The sequence below is a fragment of the Botryllus schlosseri genome, chromosome 14 (assembly GCF_051294905.1).
Source record: "Botryllus schlosseri isolate E-star chromosome 14, Bs_hap1, whole genome shotgun sequence".
NCBI classification, from domain to species: Eukaryota; Metazoa; Chordata; class Ascidiacea; order Stolidobranchia; family Styelidae; genus Botryllus; species Botryllus schlosseri.
The window spans coordinates 7998820-8021831 of NC_137249.1; the positions used below are offsets into that span (position 1 = coordinate 7998820).

Sequence of the window (23012 nt, forward strand, 5' to 3'; positions counted from 1 at the left end):
TCAGAAATAGAGAATTATGTAATTACAGTAGGCATATAGGTGCATTATGTCCTATGAATCGTTATCTTGCATTACTTCGAAATATTAGATCTCGGGTCATTTATATGATCTCCATGAAAAAAAATCAGGTGTCAACTATCATTTACCAGCTAGGCTACTAGACACGTCCTACTTACGGATTCATCCTCCTTTTTGAGGAAATTGAAAATGTCCTCCTTTAAACTGAAAATCAGCACAAATGACGTGAAATAGGTAATACGGACGTTCGAATGAAAGTGGTGGCCTTTATTTTAGTCAACACCACTAAATTAATGTAAAAAGTGCGTGAATCAGGTGTCAAGTGACGAAACAGGACTGCCAGTCAATATTTCAAAATCAGCCATTTTCAATTTCGGTAAACTAACTTTTATGATTTGGTACAAATATCCTCCTTTCCCGATTCCAAATCATTCGGCGTGGCTAGGAAAATCTTCTCGTGTGCCATTTGTGGGGGGCTGCCGAACTACGCTGTAACATGTATATACTATTGAAAATTCGCCGACTCCTACCCTATAGCGCTACTTGCTATTGAGTGGTAAGGTTACTTCAGCTCAACGAATTTTCGAATGGGGGTTAGAGGGGCCTACAACGTAGGGACCAGGGCTATATTTGATTTTGTTAAGTAGCATAGTAGCGTAGCACAGAAACAGCATAACTTCCAACATTTCTTCCAAATCTCCAGGTTACTGCAAAACTGTTATAACTCTAACATACCCTCCCCATTTACATAGAATTCTCACGCTACACATAGTTACTCTTGATGGAACAGAACATAACAAACGCGAGAAGATATACAAGAATCATAACGAAAAGTGCCTCGTGTAATCATAATCTATGGTTGGAATGACGGCCTGCACCAGCTTGAGGAATACCAAAAGATACATATTCACTTCCAACTGGCCGCCTCCGTCTTCCACAGTTTGCATGATTTTTTTCATTACTTCTGCATGCCTGACAAGAAATGGTATAGAATGAACAGAGGCCAAAATAGTGACAGATTGGATTCTATGAAAAAGAAAGATTGCAACAAGCAACGGCAACAACACAACATTATAAAAAAATATAATACTGCTGTGGAAAATCTTCAAGCTGAACCTCAAAAGTACGGCATTGTCACCTGTTCACAATTTTACATATAGTAGGGTTACCATATGTCCTCCGTGGATTTAGGACTTCTTTTTCAGGAAATCGAAAATGTCCTCCGAGGACGCCTAAATTCTCTCCTTTTTGGAAATCAGTCCTCCTTTATAGCTTTGACAGCCATGGCAATGGACAGGGTTAAATAAAAATTGCCATAAATGACGGGAAATAAGTAATGCGGGTCATTCGGGTGTAAGACTGGAAAAAAGTGCACCACAGCAGTATCGTTAAAAAGTGGGTAAACCAGGAGTCGAGTCGGAAGGGTGATTTTGAAAAAAAATTTGGACAGCACAAGATTTACAGTACAAATTTTAGAGTCAGCAGTTTCTAGTCAGGAAATTTGAATTTTATGATTTGTAAAAAGTGCCCTCCTTTCTGGGTTACAAATATGGCAACCCTAACATATAGGTATCAATATATTGCTAGTTATCAACAGTAGAATGCTGCAGCGTTTTGTTATAAAGCAGAGATGATTCCACAAATATTGATAGTTCAAAAGCCGGTATTTGGGTAGTCATCTTTCAAAGTTCTTTTCGAAGTTTTGATAAGACCATTAAAAAGACAGTTCTGTACAGTAAGCATGTCATGATGGACCATATCTAATATAAATATTTGGTAAGCTCAGGATCTCTCATCTTTCTAAAAAAATGAGGTGAAGGGACTTGAGAATTATAAAGCTAAATTTCACCAACATCGCTCAGATTGAGAAACATTGCACTGCACACTGCACAGCCCGCGTGGCTCTTAACCACAAACCAATCAATCATGTATCAAACGATACAAACCTGCAAGGGTGTACAGAACACATGTTTGGCGGTGGTAAGTTTGGGTGAGGCTCCATAGTAACCGTTTTGTTGACATGATCTTGACTAATATCTTCGTACATTTGCTCCATTTTTAACGGCTTCGATTGCTGAAATTGCAAAATCCGATGGAGTATTTTGATCTACCTTGCAACCAACTGGTTGTTGATGGGCGTGGCGGCTTGAGTAGTAATTTGCAATCCAGACCGAAAAATTCAAACAAATGAAACACAGTGTCTAATACGTCCAAGTAGCTTCCATTTAATTATTTGCTGCTTAGTGAATACAGGACCCGGTCTTACCAATAAGCCGATTGGAGAATTTGGTTTTATTGAGTTTCTAATTACATTTAGATGTAAAGAGTAGTGCCGGAAATGTTGTAACGTAACGTATCCATGCCACTTAGTAAAGGCGAAAGAAAATCTAAAGATATGGTGCTGTATGAACATCAGTACAGTATGCATTAAACATGAGATTGTGGACGTGGCACCAACTACAATACCGATTTCTACTTGGGCAAAATTTGCCAATTAGCATGACCAGAGTAGACCAACCACCAATCATGTTAATCAGGAGATTGTTCAAACTAGTCAAGCCTACCTCATCATAGCCAGACAACCACAGTCTGGGCGTTTGGTAGAATTTGTCATAAGTAATATGCAGGTCATATGTCCGCGTGTGGAGTATTCCTTCTCCTTCGGCATCTTGGTTTCTATCAACCTTCGAGACTAAATCAACTGCAGCCTGCGTTGCAAAAACAAATTCAGAGTCTCCCGAGGTCAGCTGAGGGTGTAAAGAAAAGCAGATCAACATACATCATCGTCAACATCCAGTTTTTCGGCAAAGTCGTCCATATCCAAGGCTTCCTCATCATCATCATCATCATCATCTGCAGCAGCGAGTTCAGAAACGTTGACTGGAGGCTGGAAAGGAAATTTGATAAAGCTAAGAATGTAACAGATTGCATCAAAAATCATATTCATAATTAGATGTTTGGAGCATATCGGACTCTAAAGATAGATATTTAGATGGAATTGTGTGAGACCAAGTAATCAACAATAAAATGAATCTGGAAATAGTAGTGACGTCGTATGTGTTGGTCATTGATGTCACTAAGTGATATGAGATTCATAGTGTGAAATTTTATAACTAGTAGAGGTAGAGACTTCCTAGATCTACTATCAATTGATGTGCAAGGTGAGGCGCATACCAGGAATCAGACTACACGACAATATATGAAATGGAGGTAGCAAAACAATACCATCATCAAACTAATAAATACAACCAAGATAACATAGGAATTGCCAAAAACATTTTATGACATCACAGTACCAATAACTTATTAAAATACTTTTTACTTATCAAGCAGAGAAATGCCCATTTCGTTGAGCTAAAAATTTACTCAATTTGCAGGTGGCATACACGAAAAACAAAACCACACATTTCAAGCAGCAAGAGTGCAACTTTTTCTTTACGGACTATTTGAAGTAACTCTATAGAACAATTATGTAAAATCATCAGTTTTTATATGGTGAGTTTAATCGGATCACATATAATTATGGGTATTTTGGCAGCTTTGTAGAGATGCAAATTATAGGAAACTAGGTAACCTAACCCTAACCAACTTGTTTCATATCACAAAACAGCTAATAAAGAGCAGCAACAAAAAAGTTTTGCAAGGCAAATGATTTATTGCCACAAATCGCAATGTGCAAAGGTGAGGACAGATTCATGACAACAGTTAAATTTCAGAAATTATCTTGATCAATCTGACAGAATAGGCTCCTTGAGAATGCAACTGCATTGTTACAATGTGTCATTTCCTGTATCTATGCTGAAGTATTGAATATGCTTTACAGCTTGAATACTGATGTTGTAGTGTAGGCTTATCGAAGTACGTAAAATATTTTACAATGTTGTTCGTTAACTTATCCTAGTTTATACAGAAACTAAATACAGAATACAGTATACTATACATATACAGTATACTATATATACAGAAACTAGAGAAGTTGTTTCTGTTCACGTAAATAGTTGACCTGGACAGTATTTGATCTCACAGATGGGAACGTTTCTGTGCACAAAACCTCGATTCAGTAAGTGTGCATGTGAGATGGTCCTTTTAATTCTTGTCTTAATACAATGACGAATGAAAACAAACATGCCTTTTCAATGTAATCAACAACATTTCAAACAATACGTTCATTTTGCCAAATTTATTCTACTCAAATCTTTTCGACTGGCTCTCTTCAGGAGCGAACGCCAGTAAATGAGGTTAACGAAGTTCGAAATTTTGAAATAATTTTCGTTGTGACGTAATAATGACAAGTACACAGAGTCGCGAACGGCAGTAAGCAACGCACGGTTACAGTACAACATTACATTTGTAAACACAAATGGTTCTGGTAATGCTAGTAGTATTCAACAAGTTATGCGCAATTAAAAATAGTTAAGTAAAGTTGGCAAATTATAGGAAGCCAAGGCATGAAACTAGCTTACAGTGTATGGATTACTTTGGGAAAGTCCTTCAGCAGAGGCATACACAATGTATTACAGCAGTGAGACAGGACAACTAATATTTCAACGCAGAATGTGGGATTTCCCTGTAATTTTCTTCCACAGTGAAATAATTGCTTTCATAACCAGCCGACGCCCCATAATAATCTACTAAAACTACCAAACAAGCTCTATTACAGGATCATTCAGCATACCACTGGAAGGTTTGGTCAATTAATTAGTTGAACAAATTCAGTACGGTAGTCATCTTATCCGCTACCCCTGTGACAGATCTAAAATTATTCAAAATTTAACCTTGCAATGGCCAACTTTATTAAACTACAATAGATACTTTGATTACCTTCTCATTTAAAGACATGATGCCACCAGCATCATCAGGAGACTTGTCAAATTCCGCTGCGCAATTATGATGGGTATCGACCCACCCCCCATCTCCATCCTCGACTTCAATGATTGCTTCGTTTTTTTCGTCGTGATTCATTTCTCGGCATCTTCGGTGGCATGGTACTGATTGGAACAAAATAATAAATTACCGCCGAGCAAATATATACTTTGTCGCCAAAATTACAAGCTTCTTCTTGTCCTATTCATGCAGTTCTGAACGATTTATTACATTGAGACTTCCAGCAGTAATTCTTCATAACAACTACTCCACCAGAGTGTCGCTTGATTCAGACAACTGGTTAAAAGTTTTAGATCAATTCATGCCGGTTGCACATAATTCAGGCTCATCAAACCAGTTGGAAATATTTCTACATCGGTAATATACTGTAGAGAGGGAGGTTCAAATATTTTGTAGACAAATTATCAGTACAGGCATAAAGAAATAATAATATTAGCCACACACTTATTTCGGTTGCTGGTATTGACTTTTCAAATGTATTTGGACAGATGACATTGATACAGAAAATATAAAATTAGTATAATCCAACATTTCACAGTATAGGCCTACTGATACACTAAGTGAATCGCTGATCAGCTCAATCAAACATTATTTACACGCCACCTACCATTTCTTGTGATCAAATATTGTTTGTCGTCGGGAAGATAATCCTTCGTTTTGGATTTGTGACCGGTCGCCCACTGCCATGTCGGACAATGATGAACTAAAAAGTCGCCAGCCGCCACAAACTCATCCGGTGTGACTACCCCACTTTCTTTAAATTTTGATGACTGAACACAGAGTTAAAACAAAAAATTGATACTGATGTTTTAAACCATTGATGAACATATTTTTACCTTCAATACTGGAGTAAATTTCTCGGCAAGTCCTAAAGCACCACTCTTGACGGCATTGAAGGCGTTCTGCATTCCTGCGCTGTCGAGCTTATCAGGTCCTCCTTACAAGTCAAAGAAACAGAAACTATAGACACACAACTCAATGCTGTAGGATGGAATAGTTTTATCACATTCTGATGCAGAGGGCCATCTAGTTCAGTATTAACTATCGATCGGCCACTCGGTCGTATCAAGAGTGTTGAAACAATTACTAAATGAAAAAAACATTTGAAACTACCATCGTCGGCGTCAAAAAAGGTGTATATAACACACACATATGAATATATCAAATCGAGTGTGGAAATTTAGGCACACGTTATCCAGTGCTTAATGTCATATTGTTACCCTCTTACCCACCTGCAAGTGTATTCTAATGTTTACTTTTACCAGCGGCAGCAGGAAAGTAAAACCGGGGTGAAATACGCCCTCACCATTCTAGCCCTCAGATTTAAAATTACCACCTACTATGCACGAAGCAGCATGGATCCATGGTATCACCATTTTGCGATATCGGCCATGGCTCTAATATCTGTAGGCCATAGACATTATTTTCATGCAAGTGGATGACTGCGTCGGTTTACAACTAACCCGGAATGACCGCTTCGTTTTATGATAGCCTTTCTTAAATCCAGCGTACATGCCATATGCGGCGTTCTCCTGCAAGCACATTGGTCTGCACCCGAATCAGAAAAATAAACTAGGAAAACAAAGTGAATTTCAACGTGTACGTGACCAACTACATTTACTTTGACTTAATCCAAAAACTCCACTCAAATTGTAAGGCCACAGAGGTGACTTTCGGTCGCTGCCCAAGCAATAATGAGTTTTCCTTATTTAAAACCTGAGCGAATGAAACATGATGAAACGTGATGGGTTTATTTAGAAAACACAACAGATAAAACAAAGATTTAAAACACTGAATCTCGACGTATGGTGAAGATTGGGCGAAGATCCGAGGATGAAGATTCTCGCTAAATTAGGCAGAAATTACATTGTCTATAATAGTGAAATAAATTGATTACCACCCGATTTGAAATGCGACAATATATACAAATACTAGACACATTATTCACATATCAAGTCTTGACTCCTGGCATATAGCGGAAGGGGTCAACATTAGGGCTGGGCAAAATCGAGTACATGAGTGATTCGATTCTGAATCGAGTATTTTGCTTCGAGTCGAGTCGAGTAATCGAGTATCACTTATTATGACGTCACATCAGTATGGAAAATGACAAAATTCAAATATGAACTTTTATCCTGCCATAAATAATATAAAGCCTGTCGTACACCATGTAAAGGTAATTTGTAGCTTTGCAATACATGTTACGTAAGCTGGTACATGACCAATCGAAGTTTCAAGGTTTCTAGAGTGGAAAATGGTATCGAATTACAATTTTCGTTGATAAATTCACTCTTATTGGCATGGAGCGTACAATTTCAGTACTCGAAAACATCACCTTTTACTACTCGACTCGAATCATTAGAATTAATACTCGATTCAGATTCGAGTACTCGAATCATTGTGCCCAGCCCTAGTCAACATCCTAGGATGAAGATTCTCGTCAAATTGTAACATGATGTATAGTGGGATAAAGAATCAGTTGCCCAATTTCAAATCAAATAATATATACAAGTACCCCACACACTATTCCCATACCAAATATTGACTCCTGGCACAGTGCGGAAGGGGTCAACATCCTAGGATGAAGATTCTCGTCAAATTGTAACATGATGTATAGTGGGATAAAGAATCAGTTGCCCAACTTCAAATCAAACAATATATACAAGTACCCCACACACTATTCCCATACCAAATATTGACTCTTGGCACAGTGCGGAAGGGCTCAACATCCTAGGATGAAGATTATCGTTAAATTGTAACATGATGTATAGTGGGATAAAGAATCAGTTGCCCAACTTCAAATCAAACAATATATACAAGTACCCCACACACTATTCCCATACCAAATATAGACTCTTGGCACAGTGCGGAAGGGCTCAACATCCTAGGATGAAGATTCTCGTCAAATTGTAACGTGATGTATAGTGGGATAAAGAATCAGTTGCCCAACTTCAAATCAAACAATATATACAAGTACCCCACACACTATTCCCATACCAAATATTGACTCTTGGCACAGTGCGGAAGGGCTCAACATCCTAGGATGAAGATTCTCGTCAAATTGTAACATGATGTATAGTGGGATAAAGAATCAGTTGCCCAACTTCAAATCAAACAATATATACAAGTACCCCACACACTATTCCCATACCAAATATTGACTCTTGGCACAGTGCGGAAGGGCTCAACATCCTAGGATGAAGATTATCGTCAAATTGTAACATGATGTATAGTGGGATAAAGAATCAGTTGCCCAACTTCAAATCAAACAATATATACAAGTACCCCACACACTGTTCCCATACCAAATATTGACTCTTGGCACAGTGCGGAAGGGCTCAACATCCTAGGATGAAGATTATCGTCAAATTGTAACATGATGTATAGTGGGATAAAGAATCAGTTGCCCAATTTCAAATCAAACAATATATACAAGTACCCCACACACTATTCCCATACCAAATATTGACTCTTGGCACAGTGCGGAAGGGGTCAACATCCTAGGATGAAGATTCTCGTCAAATTGTAACATGTTGTATAGTGGGATAAAGAATCAGTTGCCCAACTTCAAATCAAACAATATATACAAGTACCCCACACACTATTCCCATACCAAATATTGACTCTTGGCACAGTGCGGAAGGGCACAACATCCTAGGATGAAGATTCTCGTCAAATTGTAACATGATGTATAGTGGGATAAAGAATCAGTTGCCCAACTTCAAATCAAACAATATATACAAGTACCCCACACACTGTTCCCATACCAAATATTGACTCTTGGCACAGTGCGGAAGGGCTCAACATCCTAGGATGAAGATTATCGTTAAATTGTAACATGATGTATAGTGGGATAAAGAATCAGTTGCCCAATTTCAAATCAAACAATATATACAAGTACCCCACACACTATTCCCATACCAAATATTGACTCTTGGCACAGTGCGGAAGGGGTCAACATCCTAGGATGAAGATTCTCGTCAAATTGTAACATGATGTATAGTGGGATAAAGAATCAGTTGCCCAACTTCAAATCAAACAATATATACAAGTACCCCACACACTATTCCCATACCAAATATTGACTCTTGGCACAGTGCGGAAGGGCACAACATCCTAGGATGAAGATTCTCGTCAAATTGTAACATGATGTATAGTGGGATGAAGAATCAGTTGCCTAATTGAATGAAGAAAGAAGAAACAACATTGCTGACCTAAAGGTAAATACTTGGTGTACCAGATCCGAACTACAATGAGCCGATGACCAATATGGGACGATGTTAACTCATGTGTAATACTGTACACCGCTAGATTGTGATGTCATAAGCAAATATTTCTCCTATTCATTTAGCGGTCGGCAATGGACCAATGGTTCCTTTGGGTGTTGGAAAGGATACAGTTAACAAACATGTGTTCAGCTAGCGATTTGTCTTTTAGTGATTCTTGAGGAGACCGCCGCGATAGCTCAGACTTCTTGAATCGGTATACTTCCTACCCAACGTTAATAAATGCCGCAATGCACGTAAATGAAAGTGACGTAGTCAGCCAGGGTCGAAACTGCTTCCATGTTGATTATTAGGCCCATTACCGACTTGGTTGTTTTATGTGAACAGGGGTGTACGAGTTTTGAGCAGACGTTAAAAGGGTGTACCACGTCGAAAAAGGTTGGAGAGCACTGAACTGAAGTGGATTTTTAGGGTCGAATCCCCTCTCATTTCAAACTTTAAACAATGTCGTTGGTTAGTTGCTAATTTTTAAAGGCCATTGTTTTGCGAGTTTTGTTGCGAGTTGTGAGTTGCACTTCTATTTATTTTGATTTCCAGCTTCCGTCATTGGGGCATCAAATGTTTTGACGAAAAGTTTAGCTAGATAGTGATGATATGAAATTATCCATGTTCAACGTCGGCAATTTTGCTGACGCAATGCTTGCGTTCGGCGTGAGTGACGTCAAAGCACCCGGGTTCTGGAGTTTCATCGTTGAGCACCTCTTTGGATATCGTAAATTCTCCTATGAAAAGAAGCGAAATTTAATAAGGTCAGGAAGGACGTTTTGGAAGAAGTGCGAAACTGAGATTTTGGCGAGGTTAAACGAGATTGAGTCGCAATCAAGTATTGTCGAGTCAAGTAGTGACGTTGATTGCACTGGCCCGAGTAATGTTGGGAAGGAGGATATCAGATATATACCCGATGCTGACAGAACTTCTGCCACGCTGATGGATATTGCGGTTGTATCACCCACTGAAACTGTAGGCACCGATGAAAATGCTGCTGGTAATAGTACTACGGATAGTTATTTGCAACCGTCTCATCAGAGCATCTACGATACGACTAACCCTTCAGAGCATGATGCACGTATATTGACTAACGAAATGAATTTCACCTGTAATTCAGCTGCGGCCGAACCAAACTCGCTGACGTGTGAAGGTGATGGAGCAACCACATGTTCGAAAAATACCCGCTATGTTGTTACATCAGCTACTGATCGAGGAAGTCCGCCGCTAGCGTTGGGTGTTCATGACCTAGAAATCCCTTCTGAACCACAGTCAAATCCACACCCGGCGACTGTCCATCCGTTCGAAGAGAGGCCGGTCTGGATTGGCCAAAATCTGCCAGACCAAAGCTCCTTCGATATCTCTCAGGACGACTGGAAATCGATCTCCGATTCCGTCGTTGGCCGGACAATAACATTGAATACTTGGACCGATATTGTGCGGGCTGGGTTGAAGGGGTCTAATCCTTATTGCAGTTACGCTTTTAAACGGCATAATTTCAATGGACTTGACTCCAACCACGTCTTGGTGTGCTACGGCAAATGCACGTTCGAATCATGTGGTGGAAAAATTAAAATTATATGCTACCAGTCAAATCCGCGCAAATGTATGGTTTCCTTTACTGGAGATATCATACATGTTGGTATCAAGTCAACGAGGCTCGCCCGGAAGCGAAGATTAGAGTTCAGAAAGCTTTTAAGAGATGGAAAACCACGCGCAACGTCTTTGCTTTTTCTTGGGAAAATCCCCGAAGATGTTTATCAATCTGGAAACCGGGATGGTTCGCCATCCCAAAGTGTCCTCAAAAAAGTTAGTCAGGAAGCGAATAAAATTGACGTTCCCGATGCTGACCAGTGGACCGCTCTAGATATGATTCGCCAGAAACAGGAAGCTCGGGACAAGGACAAAAAAATCCCTGGCACGCTCCAGGATTTTTCACGCAAGGCTGGTTTCATATATCTTTGGTCAGAAGAATCTCTGCGCATCTTCCATAAACTTGGGGCGATAGATGCCATGTATCTTGATTGTACAGGTAGCATCATGAGGGGTATGGACAAAACGTATTACATATACGAGATCGTCGCTCGCCACCCAGTACCAAGAAAGGCCCCCATCGCAGTTGCGTCGTTCGTCAGTTGTCAACACGATACTATCAGCGTCGCTTCATTTCTACTTCAATTCCGACGCGACGAGAAGGCACTATACGGACCCAAAATTTCAGTGAGGCTCTTTGTCTGCGATGGCAGCATGGTTCTCATAAAATCAATTTTGATGATTTACATGGAAGAGCTGCTACATCATTATCTCGAAAGATGCTACCGCGTGGTTGTTGGTAAGGCGAAACCGAATGACTTGAAGAAGCCTTTCATCAGGTTATGTGCCAGTCACATAATGAAAAATTTCAAGTTCTTGTGTAAAAAAAATCCCCAACGATTTTCGGAGATGATGTATATCTTTGGCTTAATGGTGATTTCATGTGATTGGGAATCCATTCGTTCTCAAATTTATCACGTGACGATTTTGTTAAACACTCGCGACCAAAGTTTGGCACAGGCTTCTCTTTCGTTTTTTAATGACAATATATCGCTGGAAAGATCGGAGATAACTTCGCTGTTGCCAGAAAGCTTTTCTGAAGAGGAGGAAGAAGTCTATGAGTTTGGTACTGATTATTCATTTGTTCAAGATTTCAAAACAATTATTTCATCGGCTCTGAAATTAGTGAGTGACACGCCATGTAAGGGAACAAATGTTTGTTTTTGCCCTGACATATTCGCTCACTTCGAGAAATATCTTTTACCCAAAATCCCTCTCTTCACGGGTATTCTATCCGGCGATTTGTCTCGTTTCGGAATTGGCGATGAGTACACCAGCTATGCTGCCTTTTATAAAGGCTTACAGGCATCGAAATTCCAAAACTTAACAAAGGAATGTCGGACAAGTGGACCGATGGAGAAATCCAATCAGGAGTTGAAGGCTACTCGTTTGAGAGGTCGGAAATGCTCTCGTCTCGACGAATTCGCGATAATTTATGACGAACTGGATATTGCGCTTCACAGAGAATTTCAGGACAACTGTATTTTAACTCTGGGCAAAAAACGCAATGTGCGCAAATCAGCTCCTTCATCCACCGGATGTGACTACAAAGAGGAAGTGGAAGTGTGGCAGAGGTCCGACCCCAATAGGCCACCAATCAATTCGCTCGGCAAATATTTCCAACCACCCGGTAAAGATCTGCGTGGGGTTGGCAAGGTTAAATCTGTTGGTGTATCATCGCATAAAAGGCAATGTCGCATTCCACTAAAGAGTCGTTTCGAATGTGGATGGAACGCAGCTCCACGGCTGGATGGTGTTCCGACATCCTGTCAGGGCATTCTTGTTTCCAGTTCGAGATGGCTGAACAGTGACATCATCGATCACTTCATGTGGATGTTACATTGCAGATATCCGGAAATTGATGGCCTCTCGTGTTGCAGCCTTTATCAATCCAGCAGCAGGCCTGCATACACACCTAAATCAGAATTTGTTCAAATAATAAATATTAACAGGAATCATTGGATAACCGTTTCAAATGTATTTTCGTCCCGAGCGAACGAGGTGTATATATATGATTCGGCACTCAACAGATCTGCGTATACACCCCCTGCTACCCAATGTTCGATCGCGAAGCTTTGTGGACCCGATTCCCGGGATATAATCGTATCTTTCCCGCAAGTTCAGCAGCAGTGTAATACAAGCGACTGTGGTGTTTTCGCAATCGCATTCGCAATCTCCCTTTGTCATGGCGTGCAGCCAGAATGCGTAGAATACCCGAGCGGCACTAATCTTCGACGATCATGTCTTTCAATGATGAGGAATCAGCAGATTCGGCATTTAGAAATCTCTACAACTGAAACTTTATCAGAGGTGCCGATAGCATTTCGCATAAAAACGTATTGCATCTGCTTCCTGCCATTTGACGGGGACAATCAAGAAGATATGGTGGAATGCAGTCAGTGCAAGCGGTGGTTTCATGTGAATTGCTCCGTGGTTCCTATCACAAATGATGTCGTCGAAAACGAATGCATGCCATGGTACTGCGCCGAATGCGAAGACTGAGATTTGTTTGTTCCTGATGTTGACCCCTTCCGCACTGTGGCAAGAGTCAATATTTGGTATGGGAATAGTGTGTGGGGTACTTGTATATATTGTTTGATTTGAAGTTGGGCAACTGATTTTTGATCCCACTATACATCATGTTACAATTTGACGAGAATCTTCATCCTAGGATGTTGACCCCTTCCGCACTGTGCCAGGAGTCAATATTTGGTATGGGAATAGTGTGTGGGGTACTTGTATATATTGTTTGATTTGAAGTTGGGCAACTGATTTTTGATCCCACTATACATCATGTTACAATTTGACGAGAATCTTCATCCTAGGATGTTGACCCCTTCCGCACTGTGCCAGGAGTCAATATTTGGTATGGGAATAGTGTGTGGGGTACTTGTATATATTGTTTGATTTGAAGTTGGGCAACTGATTTTTTATCCCACTATACATCATGTTACAATTTGACGAGAATCTTCATCCTAGGATGTTGACCCCTTCCGCACTGTGCCAAGAGTCAATATTTGGTATGGGAATAGTGTGTGGGGTACTTGTATATATTGTTTGATTTGAAGTTGGGCAACTGATTTTTTATCCCACTATACATCATGTTACAATTTGACGAGAATCTTCATCCTAGGATGTTGACCCCTTCCGCTCTGTGGCAAGAGTCAATATTTGGTATGGGAATAGTGTGTGGGGTACTTGTATATATTGTTTGATTTGAAGTTGGGCAACTGATTTTTTATCCCACTATACATCATGTTACAATTTGACGAGAATCTTCATCCTAGGATGTTGACCCCTTCCGCACTGTGCCAAGAGTCAATATTTGGTATGGGAATAGTGTGTGGGGTACTTGTATATATTGTTTGATTTGAAGTTGGGCAACTGATTTTTGATCCCACTATACATCATGTTACAATTTGACGAGAATCTTCATCCTAGGATCATCGCCATACGTCGAGATTCAGTGTTTTAAATCTTTGTTTTATCTGTTGTGATTTCTAAATAAACCCATCACGTTTCATCATGTTTCATTCGCTCAGGTTTTAAATAAGGGAAACTCATTATTGCTTGGACAGCGACCGAAAGTCACCTCTGTGGCCTTACAATTTGAGTGGAGATTTTGGATTAAGTCAAAGTAAATGTAGTTGGTCACGTAGACGTTGAAATTCACTTTGTTTTCCTAATTTATTTTTCTGATTTGGGTGCAGACCAATGTGCTTGCAGGAGAACGCCGCATATGACATGTACGCTGGATTTAAGAAAGGCTACCATAAAACGAAGCGGTCATTCCGGGTTAGTTGTAAACCGACCCAGTCACCCACTTGCATGAAAATAATGTCTATGGCCTTTCAGATATTAGAGCCACGGCCGATATCGCAAAATGGTGATACCATGGATCCATGCTGCTTCGTGCATAGTAGGTGGTAATTTTAAATCTGAGGGCTAGAATGGTGAGGGCGTATTTCACCCTGGTGAAAGTAAAAGGCTGGAAAAGTGCGAACAGCCGGCTCCATTGCTCGTCTTGAGGAATGATTGACAGGTAACACTTCCAACCACTGAGCACAGATTTCACTAGATATGCTTATAGATAACTAAGGTAAACCGGTTTACCTTAGTTATCTATAATATGCTGCGCTGTCATCAGCAGGCAGAGATATGATCATTGATCATGGATTAGGATTAGAAGAGCTTCTTGGAGGTACAGAACTTCAATATACAATTAAATAGTATATTCATATTGAAATGAACCCGAATATTTTCGGCTGACACTCGTCAGGGGTAATCGTCAGCAACTAGTAGAGAATTGGAAAGAACATTGTATATCAACAATCGTATCACAAAATATGACGTCACCAGCATGAAAGAGAGAGCGTTCAATGTACTATTTTTAGGTGGTACACGAACTCCTTTTGTTCACAGAGTTTTGGTTGGTGTATTTTGATAAAAGTTGATTCCACTGTGATTGTGGCTACGTGGGAAGAACGTCAAGACGTCTGCAGGACCGCATAAACCAACATGTCCCCAGATTTATCAGAACACGCTCAGTGAAAAGCTCACCCTTAACTCATCCACTTAATATTGACGCTGGTCGATCAAAGGCCATTAATTCTGCCATCGGCAAACATCTGTTGGATAATCCGATTTGTGCGAATAATTATCGAGACGACCGATTTCGAATCGTAGGGCGAGGCCGCTCACAATTCCATTTGTGTGCCTTGGAATCAACTTTTATCAAAATACACCAACCAAAACTCTGTCAACAAAAGGAGTTCGTGTACCACCTAAAAATAGTACATTGAACGCTCTCTCTTTCATGCTGGTGACGTCATATTTTGTGATACGATTGTTGATATACAATGTTCTTTCCAATTCTCTACTAGTTGCTGACGATTACCCCTGACGAGTGTCAGCCGAAAATATTCGGGTTCATTTCAATATGAATATACTATTTAATTGGATTAGGATTAGGTTTTTAAAGAACGCAGGATTTGTGAAATTTTGTTGGAATCGGATTGGATTAGGATTAGACATTTTTTCTGAACGGATTAGGATTTAGATTGGATTTACATATTTTCTGGGAGATTAATATGTCGTGTGGCGAATGGCAACAAACTTTATTCAGATCAGTTATTGACAGAGGTGGTCAGTAACGAAGTACTTCTACTCAAGTACTCAAGTAGTTTTCCTCTACTTCTGGTACTTACTCAAGTAGATCTGGTTTTCGCTATTTCTACTTCATAAGATTCTGTGACCTCCTTACTTACTTTTCGCTATTTTCAGTTTGTCAAGTAGAAGTAGTTCAATCCTCCAATCAGGAAAATAGCCTGAGGAATTTCGGGGCTGTTTTCACGGAGTATCAACATTTAGTTTTCATAAAAGTTGTGAAAAGCCCAGAATTTTCGTCGCGCTTCGCGCGTAGTGGATGCTAGGTAACCAGTATAATTACACGATAGTATCGGTGAATATAATATAGGTAGCGGGCTGGAGTGGTTCCGCTTACACCACATTGTCGCCCTTCGCCCTTATGAAATATTTCATCTCAGTATGTATTGCTCATCATAACATTTTAAACTGATGTTTCGCAATATAGCATTTATACTTATCATATCGTAATCTAGCATGTCCGTCATGGCGTGTCCTAATCTATTAAACAATTAAATAGTATATTCATATTGAAATGAACCCGAATATTTTCGGCTGACACTCGTCAGGGGTAATCGTCAGCAACTAGTAGAGAATTGGAAAGAACATTGTATATCAACAATCGTATCACAAAATATGACGTCACCAGCATGAAATTTCGAATGAGAGAGCGTTCAATGTACTATTTTTAGGTGATACACGAACTCCTTTTGTTGACAGAGTTTTGGTTGGTGTATTTTGATAAAAGTTGATTCCAAGGCACACAAATGGAATTGTGAACGGCCTCGACCTACGATTCGAAATCGGTCGTCTCCATAATTATTCGCACAAATCGGATTATCCAACAGATGTTTGCCGATGGCAGAATTAATTGCCTTTGATACGATTGTTGATATACAATGTTCTTTCCAATTCTCTACTAGTTGCTGACGATTACCCCTGACGAGTGTCAGCCGAAAATATTCGGGTTCATTTCAATATGAATATACTATTTAATTGTAGGCTATATTGAAGTTCTGTACCTCCAAGAAGCTAATCTATTAAAGTGGACTCTGATATTATTTTAGTTTTAGAGCAGTTTTAGCATACCTACTTTGAACTTTCTGGACTAAAGACATGAAATACATGTTCCGCTTTTAGAAGTAGTATTTATATTTCACTTTCAATTCCCAGTATCATATATACTCAGAGTTCTAATTAATATCAGTTCTTTCGTCTGGATAACATACATGTTGAAGTATAACAGCAAGTGTAGTAATGCCTTTAATTTCCGGAAATAAAGCTACACAATATTGCATTTTTATGGTCCAGCATATTTTTTATTAACGCTTACTAATCGCGCTAAGCGTTTACACCGTATCCTATACAACTTCTCTGTATTGATCTTCGACTAAACTACGGGCCTTATAATATGAGGGAGGGCGCCATACCATGATATTTTCTAAAACGTGCTGTTCCAGAAAACAGAGGGTTGGTATCGCGTTTCCATATCATTTTCATCCCATGATGCAGACAAATGCTTATGCTATCGAAAATTGGATACCTCCTGCATGGTATGCATCAATATGAATCAAGCTCGGCACCTTTCCCATAGCTCAATTTGCAGCTTTTGACAATCCATGTGAGCGAAATAGAATCGTTTTCACAACTACTTACTTACTTGAGTAGATTCGCAAAGTCAGTAAATTCTACTTCTTCTTGAAGTAGTTTTAGGTTGCTCACGGAAGAAGTACTTCTACTCGTACTTGAGTAGATTTTTTCGTCGCTACTTCTACTTCTACTTGAGTAGCTTTCTTGACTACTTTGACCACATCTGGTTATTGATGTACTTATAGTACACTACTCTATGGTTCACTCGGTGCAAAGGAGCATGAGAGGTGCAGCCCCATGCTAAGTTATCTTAAATCAAGAGAATCGTTGGTTGTGAAAGTAAATTTCCCTTGCATAAATTAGCATTTTTTCTCAATTTCATGTTGGAATCGGATTAGGATTGGACATGGACTTTAATATGAAAATGTTATGGATTAGGTTTTCGATTTGAAGTTTCGGATTTGGATTGGATTAGGACATAGAAATTCCAAATCCGCTCATCTCTGTCAGCAGGCCGCAGGGATATCCAGAACTCTAGTATCCCAGTGGCATCAGTAAAAATGTACATTGGTACTGAAGTAGAAGTAATGTTCGGTATTCTTCTGTTGTCCTACCTGGCCTAGACTAGGGTTGCCATACGTCCGGAATTTCCCGGACATGTCCGGAATTTCACCTTTAAAACTGCGTCCGGGAGGAATTTCTAAAATATGCCTAAATGTCCGGAATTTTGAAGTATAAGCTCATAATTTTTTACTAAATCAACATAAACACTATTATTTTCGGGCAGAATTATGCTACATGAAATTTTTTTTCGCGCTGCGCGCGATTTAGTATCACATTATATTGGTTTTAATATGGGGACTATCACCCTCGCAAAAGCTGCGATCAAAAATAAATAAATAAAAATAACATTCAGTTACAGAAATAAGTCTAATTGTAATTGCAATCGCAGGATAACGGTATATGCATAAGGTCGGTTTAGGGCGTTTGGACATGACCTAACGATGTACATTGTACAATTACGCTCCTTGCATTTTCAAAGTCATATCATCCTCCACCAGCTCTACCGCAAACTCTGATGATGTGGGCGGTGAGAGGATCAAATTATATAGTAATATATGGAAGAACCAATATTATTGACATAATTCATTCAAATCAATTAACGACCGGATGCATATAGTAAGCCCTCAGAAGCTGCATCGATTGCCCTACTTTGGGCTCAAGATCAATGTTTATCTGGACGGGAGGGGACAGAAAAATGTGGCTTCGGCCCTGGTTACAAATTACAACACACAACCACATACTCCTGAACCGGATCGTGACCACCTCTAGTCGATAGACAAAGCTTTGCTGGTGTGACGTCATATTCATCAATGTGCTAATACCTCATTTTGAAATCCGCTAGTGGACGCTAAAGAGCGTCCGGAAATTGTGTTACAAAAATATGGTAACCCTAGCCTAGACATTGCTTCATTGATCATTTGCTGCCATCGTTTATTTTTTTTCTATTTTCCTTTTTTAACTAAACATTTTTTACGGCTGGACTGTTCAGAGTCAAGTATACCTGTTTGATGCTGGTGTGATCAGACTAGATGACCTTCACGGTCTTATCGATCATTCCTATCTAATACCGAATACTATGCATGCATATTTTCTGTACCACCAACACTGCCGTTTGTTATGCATTTTGGTTGGATGAAAAATAAAGACTCTCACTCTCTCTAAGTTTCTTAATCTAAGGTTATATACTGTTGTGACATGTGATCGCAACCACTAACTCATTCATTCACATAATTTTGCGTTTTACAGACCCTCGGTTTTATGTCACAAATAAATTGACCTCAAACGCAGTGATCGGAGCTTACGTTACGTTCTCGTGAACCAAGCCTGTTGTATGATTTAAATCGAACGAATATCCCGTATATAACTATTACTCGTAACAATGGGAGTACGGGCGTAAGTTATACATCACGGTTGCGTATTGTAGACCATTGCACCGTTTCAACTTTCTGAGGTATCGTATTTTGGCTGTCAATTAACTTGGACTGTAGCGTCACTTGCTTAGACTAGCAGTTTTACGTAGGCGTGAGCGATATCACCTTTCTATTCTCACCATGCTACCTATCAATATAGCGTCTGAGAGGTACTGTACGTACATACCAATTTAGTGCATCATCCATCTGTCGTCTCGATGCAATGGGTTGGCGAGCAAGGAGCCTCAAGAAACAGTAGGATAACACAGAACACAGTACAAAATGAATTCAAATTTAATCTCAATATTCCATAAACATATACTTGAAACGACACATGCTAAATTGCTAATTGCCAAAGCAGTGGGACTAGTCCTACAACCACTAGAACTGCAGCTCACCATTGACTCACAATACCATCCAGTCAACGATGGAAACAATTCCACCAGATTGTGCACTCCAGGAGTGCCATGGCCTCTTGCTGAATCTAAAATAATTTTGACAGCACAATATTATAGACCTGGGTGACAATGTGGAAAGTACAGCATTGGTACCTGATAGGTGATAGGTCCCTACAGTAACATTAAAAGGTGAAAATGAAAGGTAATTTCAATGAAAACTCCATCGTGAAAATGATTTACATTCCAAGACCGACACTACACTGTATACAGGATATATTGACCCACCACAAATCACACGACAGTATAGTTACCAATTTTGCCTGATAGACAGGCAATCACACATGGCTTGATTTTACGATACCAACAGCATCGATCATAGATCACACTATTTGAAAAGAGAAACAAACTCAGTCCCGGGAGTTTCAGATGAGTTAACGTACAGAAAAGTTTTGACAGTCTACCGTAATCGGTATGAAACATGGCTCTAAACAGTGGTCACCAACTCGTTGCGTGCATGTAGCGGCATAGCGCACCAACACATCTATTGAACGAAAACAGGATATGGAAACGGTCTATTGAGTGACACAGCAGTATCGTAGACCCATTGCCTTTCGATATTGCTGTTTTGGCCGGCAGCACTTACCAAGTTCGAAAATTGACCAATTCTGAGTTGGTGACTCCTGGTTTAACTTAATTTTACCAATGAAACAGGAAATTGGAGTAAAAATACAGGTTACCTCCATGCTCATACAACAGTTCGATATGTGGAATAGAACCATTAGTTCAGTACTTAATTGCGTCAAATTGAATGTTGCTTCAAACTTCAGCCCCTTATGCGTCTTTTTTGCTGCTTCAACACATCTGACGGATCACCAGCGATACATATAATCCAGCAACCCACTCGACAGCACCTATCAGATACAGCCAACCAACTGATTCAGTGTCATCAAGTACCAGACCACCCCCGCCAATATGTCCATCAAAGGACAGCTGCTCCAGATTAAAACATAGCACCCAGACCCTCTTCCAAAAATTTCTTGAAGCAGCTTGAAAATTTAGTAATAAAGGCTTCTATGTGCAGAACGGGTTTAGTTCCCAAATGAATGTTATGTTCGTAAGTTGCAGCCATTTGAGAAACCTCCATCTTCAAAGCACTGTCGCAATTCTTTGTTAGCTCATCGTAAAGACCCTAGGGAGAAACAAAATACCAGAATCGAGAAATCCACACACATCACATAATATTTACTTACTTACTACGCTTTAAAAGGTCAGATTTGTTACTCAATTTCACCAGTGGTCTTACTGTGCAATTCTAAAACCCATCTTGACCACAAAATATTTCACTATCACTACATAACACAAATACAGAACTATATCCTTACCTTCATTATTAAACCGGGTGGTATGCATCTTGTGAGCAGTTCATAGATTCTCTGCCGAACTTCCAGTAATCTCGCTGGGCTTTGCTCGGACACTATCAAGTTAGCTGTTTCACGTAAGTAGATTTCCCAATCCGGCTCCATAATTTCCTGAGTAGGTGATAAGACCTGCTGATGCACCCAGCACGTCTGACACATCAGGAGGGCTCTGCGCAGATTGCGTTTTGATAACTTTGCTATTCTGCAAAAGCGATTTTTCAGCTCGTATCATTACAAAATCAGAAAATCCAAACAATTACACTTAGAGAACGGCAATGTCCCATAGTAATAGGCCTACTATTTTGAAGCGAATTAATTCAAATCATGACTAAGCTTTACAGAATATTGTGATCAAACTGCCAATTCAAATCTTGAATAGATGGAAATTCCTACACATATGGTCAAGCACGTGATACAATATACTTCATGCAATATAGACCATATTTCGAATTCAATAAGTCTTGGTCGTTAGAATCGGATGGGAATCAAGATTTACATTTCCATCAATTCATGAAGAAAAGTATGTAAACCTTTGAAAGTCTAATTTAAGATGTGTTTTGATTTTTTTAAATATTCCAATCACACGAAGCAGAATGGAAAAAATACAAGTTATAATTACAAGTAAAATAATTATTCAGTGGCAGAAGCCTAATCGGTCACCTGTGACCAAGCTCTTCAGGTAAATCCACTCCTTCCTTCTTACAAACTTTTTGCAAGATAGATACTGTGTCATTGTGAGTCGGAGCAGCCACTCGAATGCACAAACATCTGCTTCGAAGAGCAGGAATCACCTGAATATAACACGACCTTGAAAATACAAAACAATCACCATTCACCAAGACGGAGCTTTCTTACTCGGCTAGTGGAAGAACAATACAAAATAAGCCTGCACGTAACCATGTACTTTTCCATTGTTCTCCTCAGAGCATGCTGGGCATCTCTAGTAAGTTTGTCAACTTCCGTCAGTATTATAACCTGAATAGATTATGCAAATGATGAGAGATTCTCAAGACTACAGAGCTTGGCAGCAGGATTTCAATACCTTGAAGCGGCGTTGAGTGGCGGTGTCAAGTTGATTTGATTGAGCAACGGTTTTGACAAGTTCTTGCACAACGGTTCTGAATTTTTTTCAACACAAATGTGCGTTGTATCGTATATTGACAAAATGGCACTTGAATATGCTTACCACATAACTAAGGTCAACTAAATGCTCTTTTATGCACAAGATATGGTGGATTTCAGACATACATCATCTCATCAAGTTTGGAACGTCACAATAGATATCATAGATAAATGATGCCGCATAACACCATAATCTTATTCTGGTTGAGGCTATAATAATAAATAACCATAAAAAATGTGAATAAATATTAATTTAATTGACACATCACTATAATTATGTGCAGACGTTGAGGTGAGGAGTACACGTTTTTGTATGATACAAATAACAAATGAAACACAAAATTTGCAAATGATCATTACATGGATTGTTTCATGTTTGTATCATTTTTATAATACTATAGATATTATTTACCTGTCATGGAATCCAGCATCACTTGGATTGATCTCTATGTGATAGTTGCTAGCTAAGGCAGTGAGTTCTATCTTTTTATTGGATGGTGTCGTGAAGTTATGCTTCTCGATACGAAGTCTTTCTACTCCTGGTCCATAAAGCTCTTTCAGCATACACATTATTCGTGTCTTTTTACCTGGAATTGTGGT

At 39.5% G+C, this 23012-nt stretch overlaps 2 protein-coding genes across 6 annotated transcripts in view; both read right to left on the bottom strand.

Moving 5' to 3' along the window:
- Positions 1–780: 780 nt before the first annotated feature.
- LOC145455121 (ubiquitin-like-conjugating enzyme ATG3) lies at positions 781–14845 on the bottom strand. 3 transcript variants are annotated; one of them, XM_080333078.1, is made up of 9 exons: positions 14743–14845; positions 6135–6176; positions 5739–5839; positions 5510–5672; positions 4840–5006; positions 2798–2905; positions 2583–2726; positions 1965–2092; positions 781–990 (listed from the first exon to the last, which is right to left on the bottom strand). In XM_080333078.1, the coding sequence occupies exons 3-9, from the start codon at positions 5808–5810 to the stop codon at positions 840–842; spliced, it is 933 nt and encodes a 310-aa protein (XP_080189204.1). In that variant the 5' UTR covers positions 5811–5839; positions 6135–6176; positions 14743–14845; the 3' UTR covers positions 781–839. The 3 variants fall into 3 exon arrangements, with proteins under 3 accessions (XP_080189204.1, XP_080189206.1, XP_080189205.1); XM_080333080.1 differs by having other exon boundaries at positions 5739–5836; positions 14743–14792; XM_080333079.1 differs by lacking the exons at positions 6135–6176; positions 14743–14845 and having other exon boundaries at positions 5739–5977.
- Positions 14846–19752: 4907 nt separating this feature from the next.
- LOC145455118 (replication factor C subunit 3-like) overlaps positions 19753–23012 on the bottom strand; it is a 120857-nt gene continuing 117597 nt past the window's right edge. For 2 of the 3 annotated variants that reach the window (XM_080333074.1, XM_080333073.1), the window contains 6 exons: positions 22825–22999; positions 22333–22408; positions 22146–22265; positions 21951–22081; positions 21255–21492; positions 19753–21061 (listed from right to left, as the gene is read on the bottom strand). In XM_080333074.1, the coding sequence (XP_080189200.1) occupies positions 20873–21061; positions 21255–21492; positions 21951–22081; positions 22146–22265; positions 22333–22408; positions 22825–22999 (929 nt within the window). In that variant the 3' untranslated portion in view covers positions 19753–20872. Of the gene's footprint in view, positions 21062–21097; positions 21196–21254; positions 21493–21950; positions 22082–22145; positions 22266–22332; positions 22409–22824; positions 23000–23012 lie in introns of those variants that run through there. The other variant, XM_080333075.1, reaches the window with a different exon arrangement.

Bases quoted from the DNA above. Each gene is read 5' to 3' on its own strand.
- LOC145455121 (XM_080333078.1), bottom strand. From the start codon at position 5,810: ATGCAGAACGCCTTCAATGCCGTCAAGAGTGGTGCTTTAGGACTTGCC. The intron at 5,007-5,509 runs GTAGGTGGCGTG...TGTTCCAATCAG, and splicing joins ATATTTGATCACAAGAAATG to TACCATGCCACCGAAGATGC. The intron at 2,727-2,797 runs GTATGTTGATCT...TTTGCAACGCAG, and splicing joins AACTGGATGTTGACGATGAT to GCTGCAGTTGATTTAGTCTC.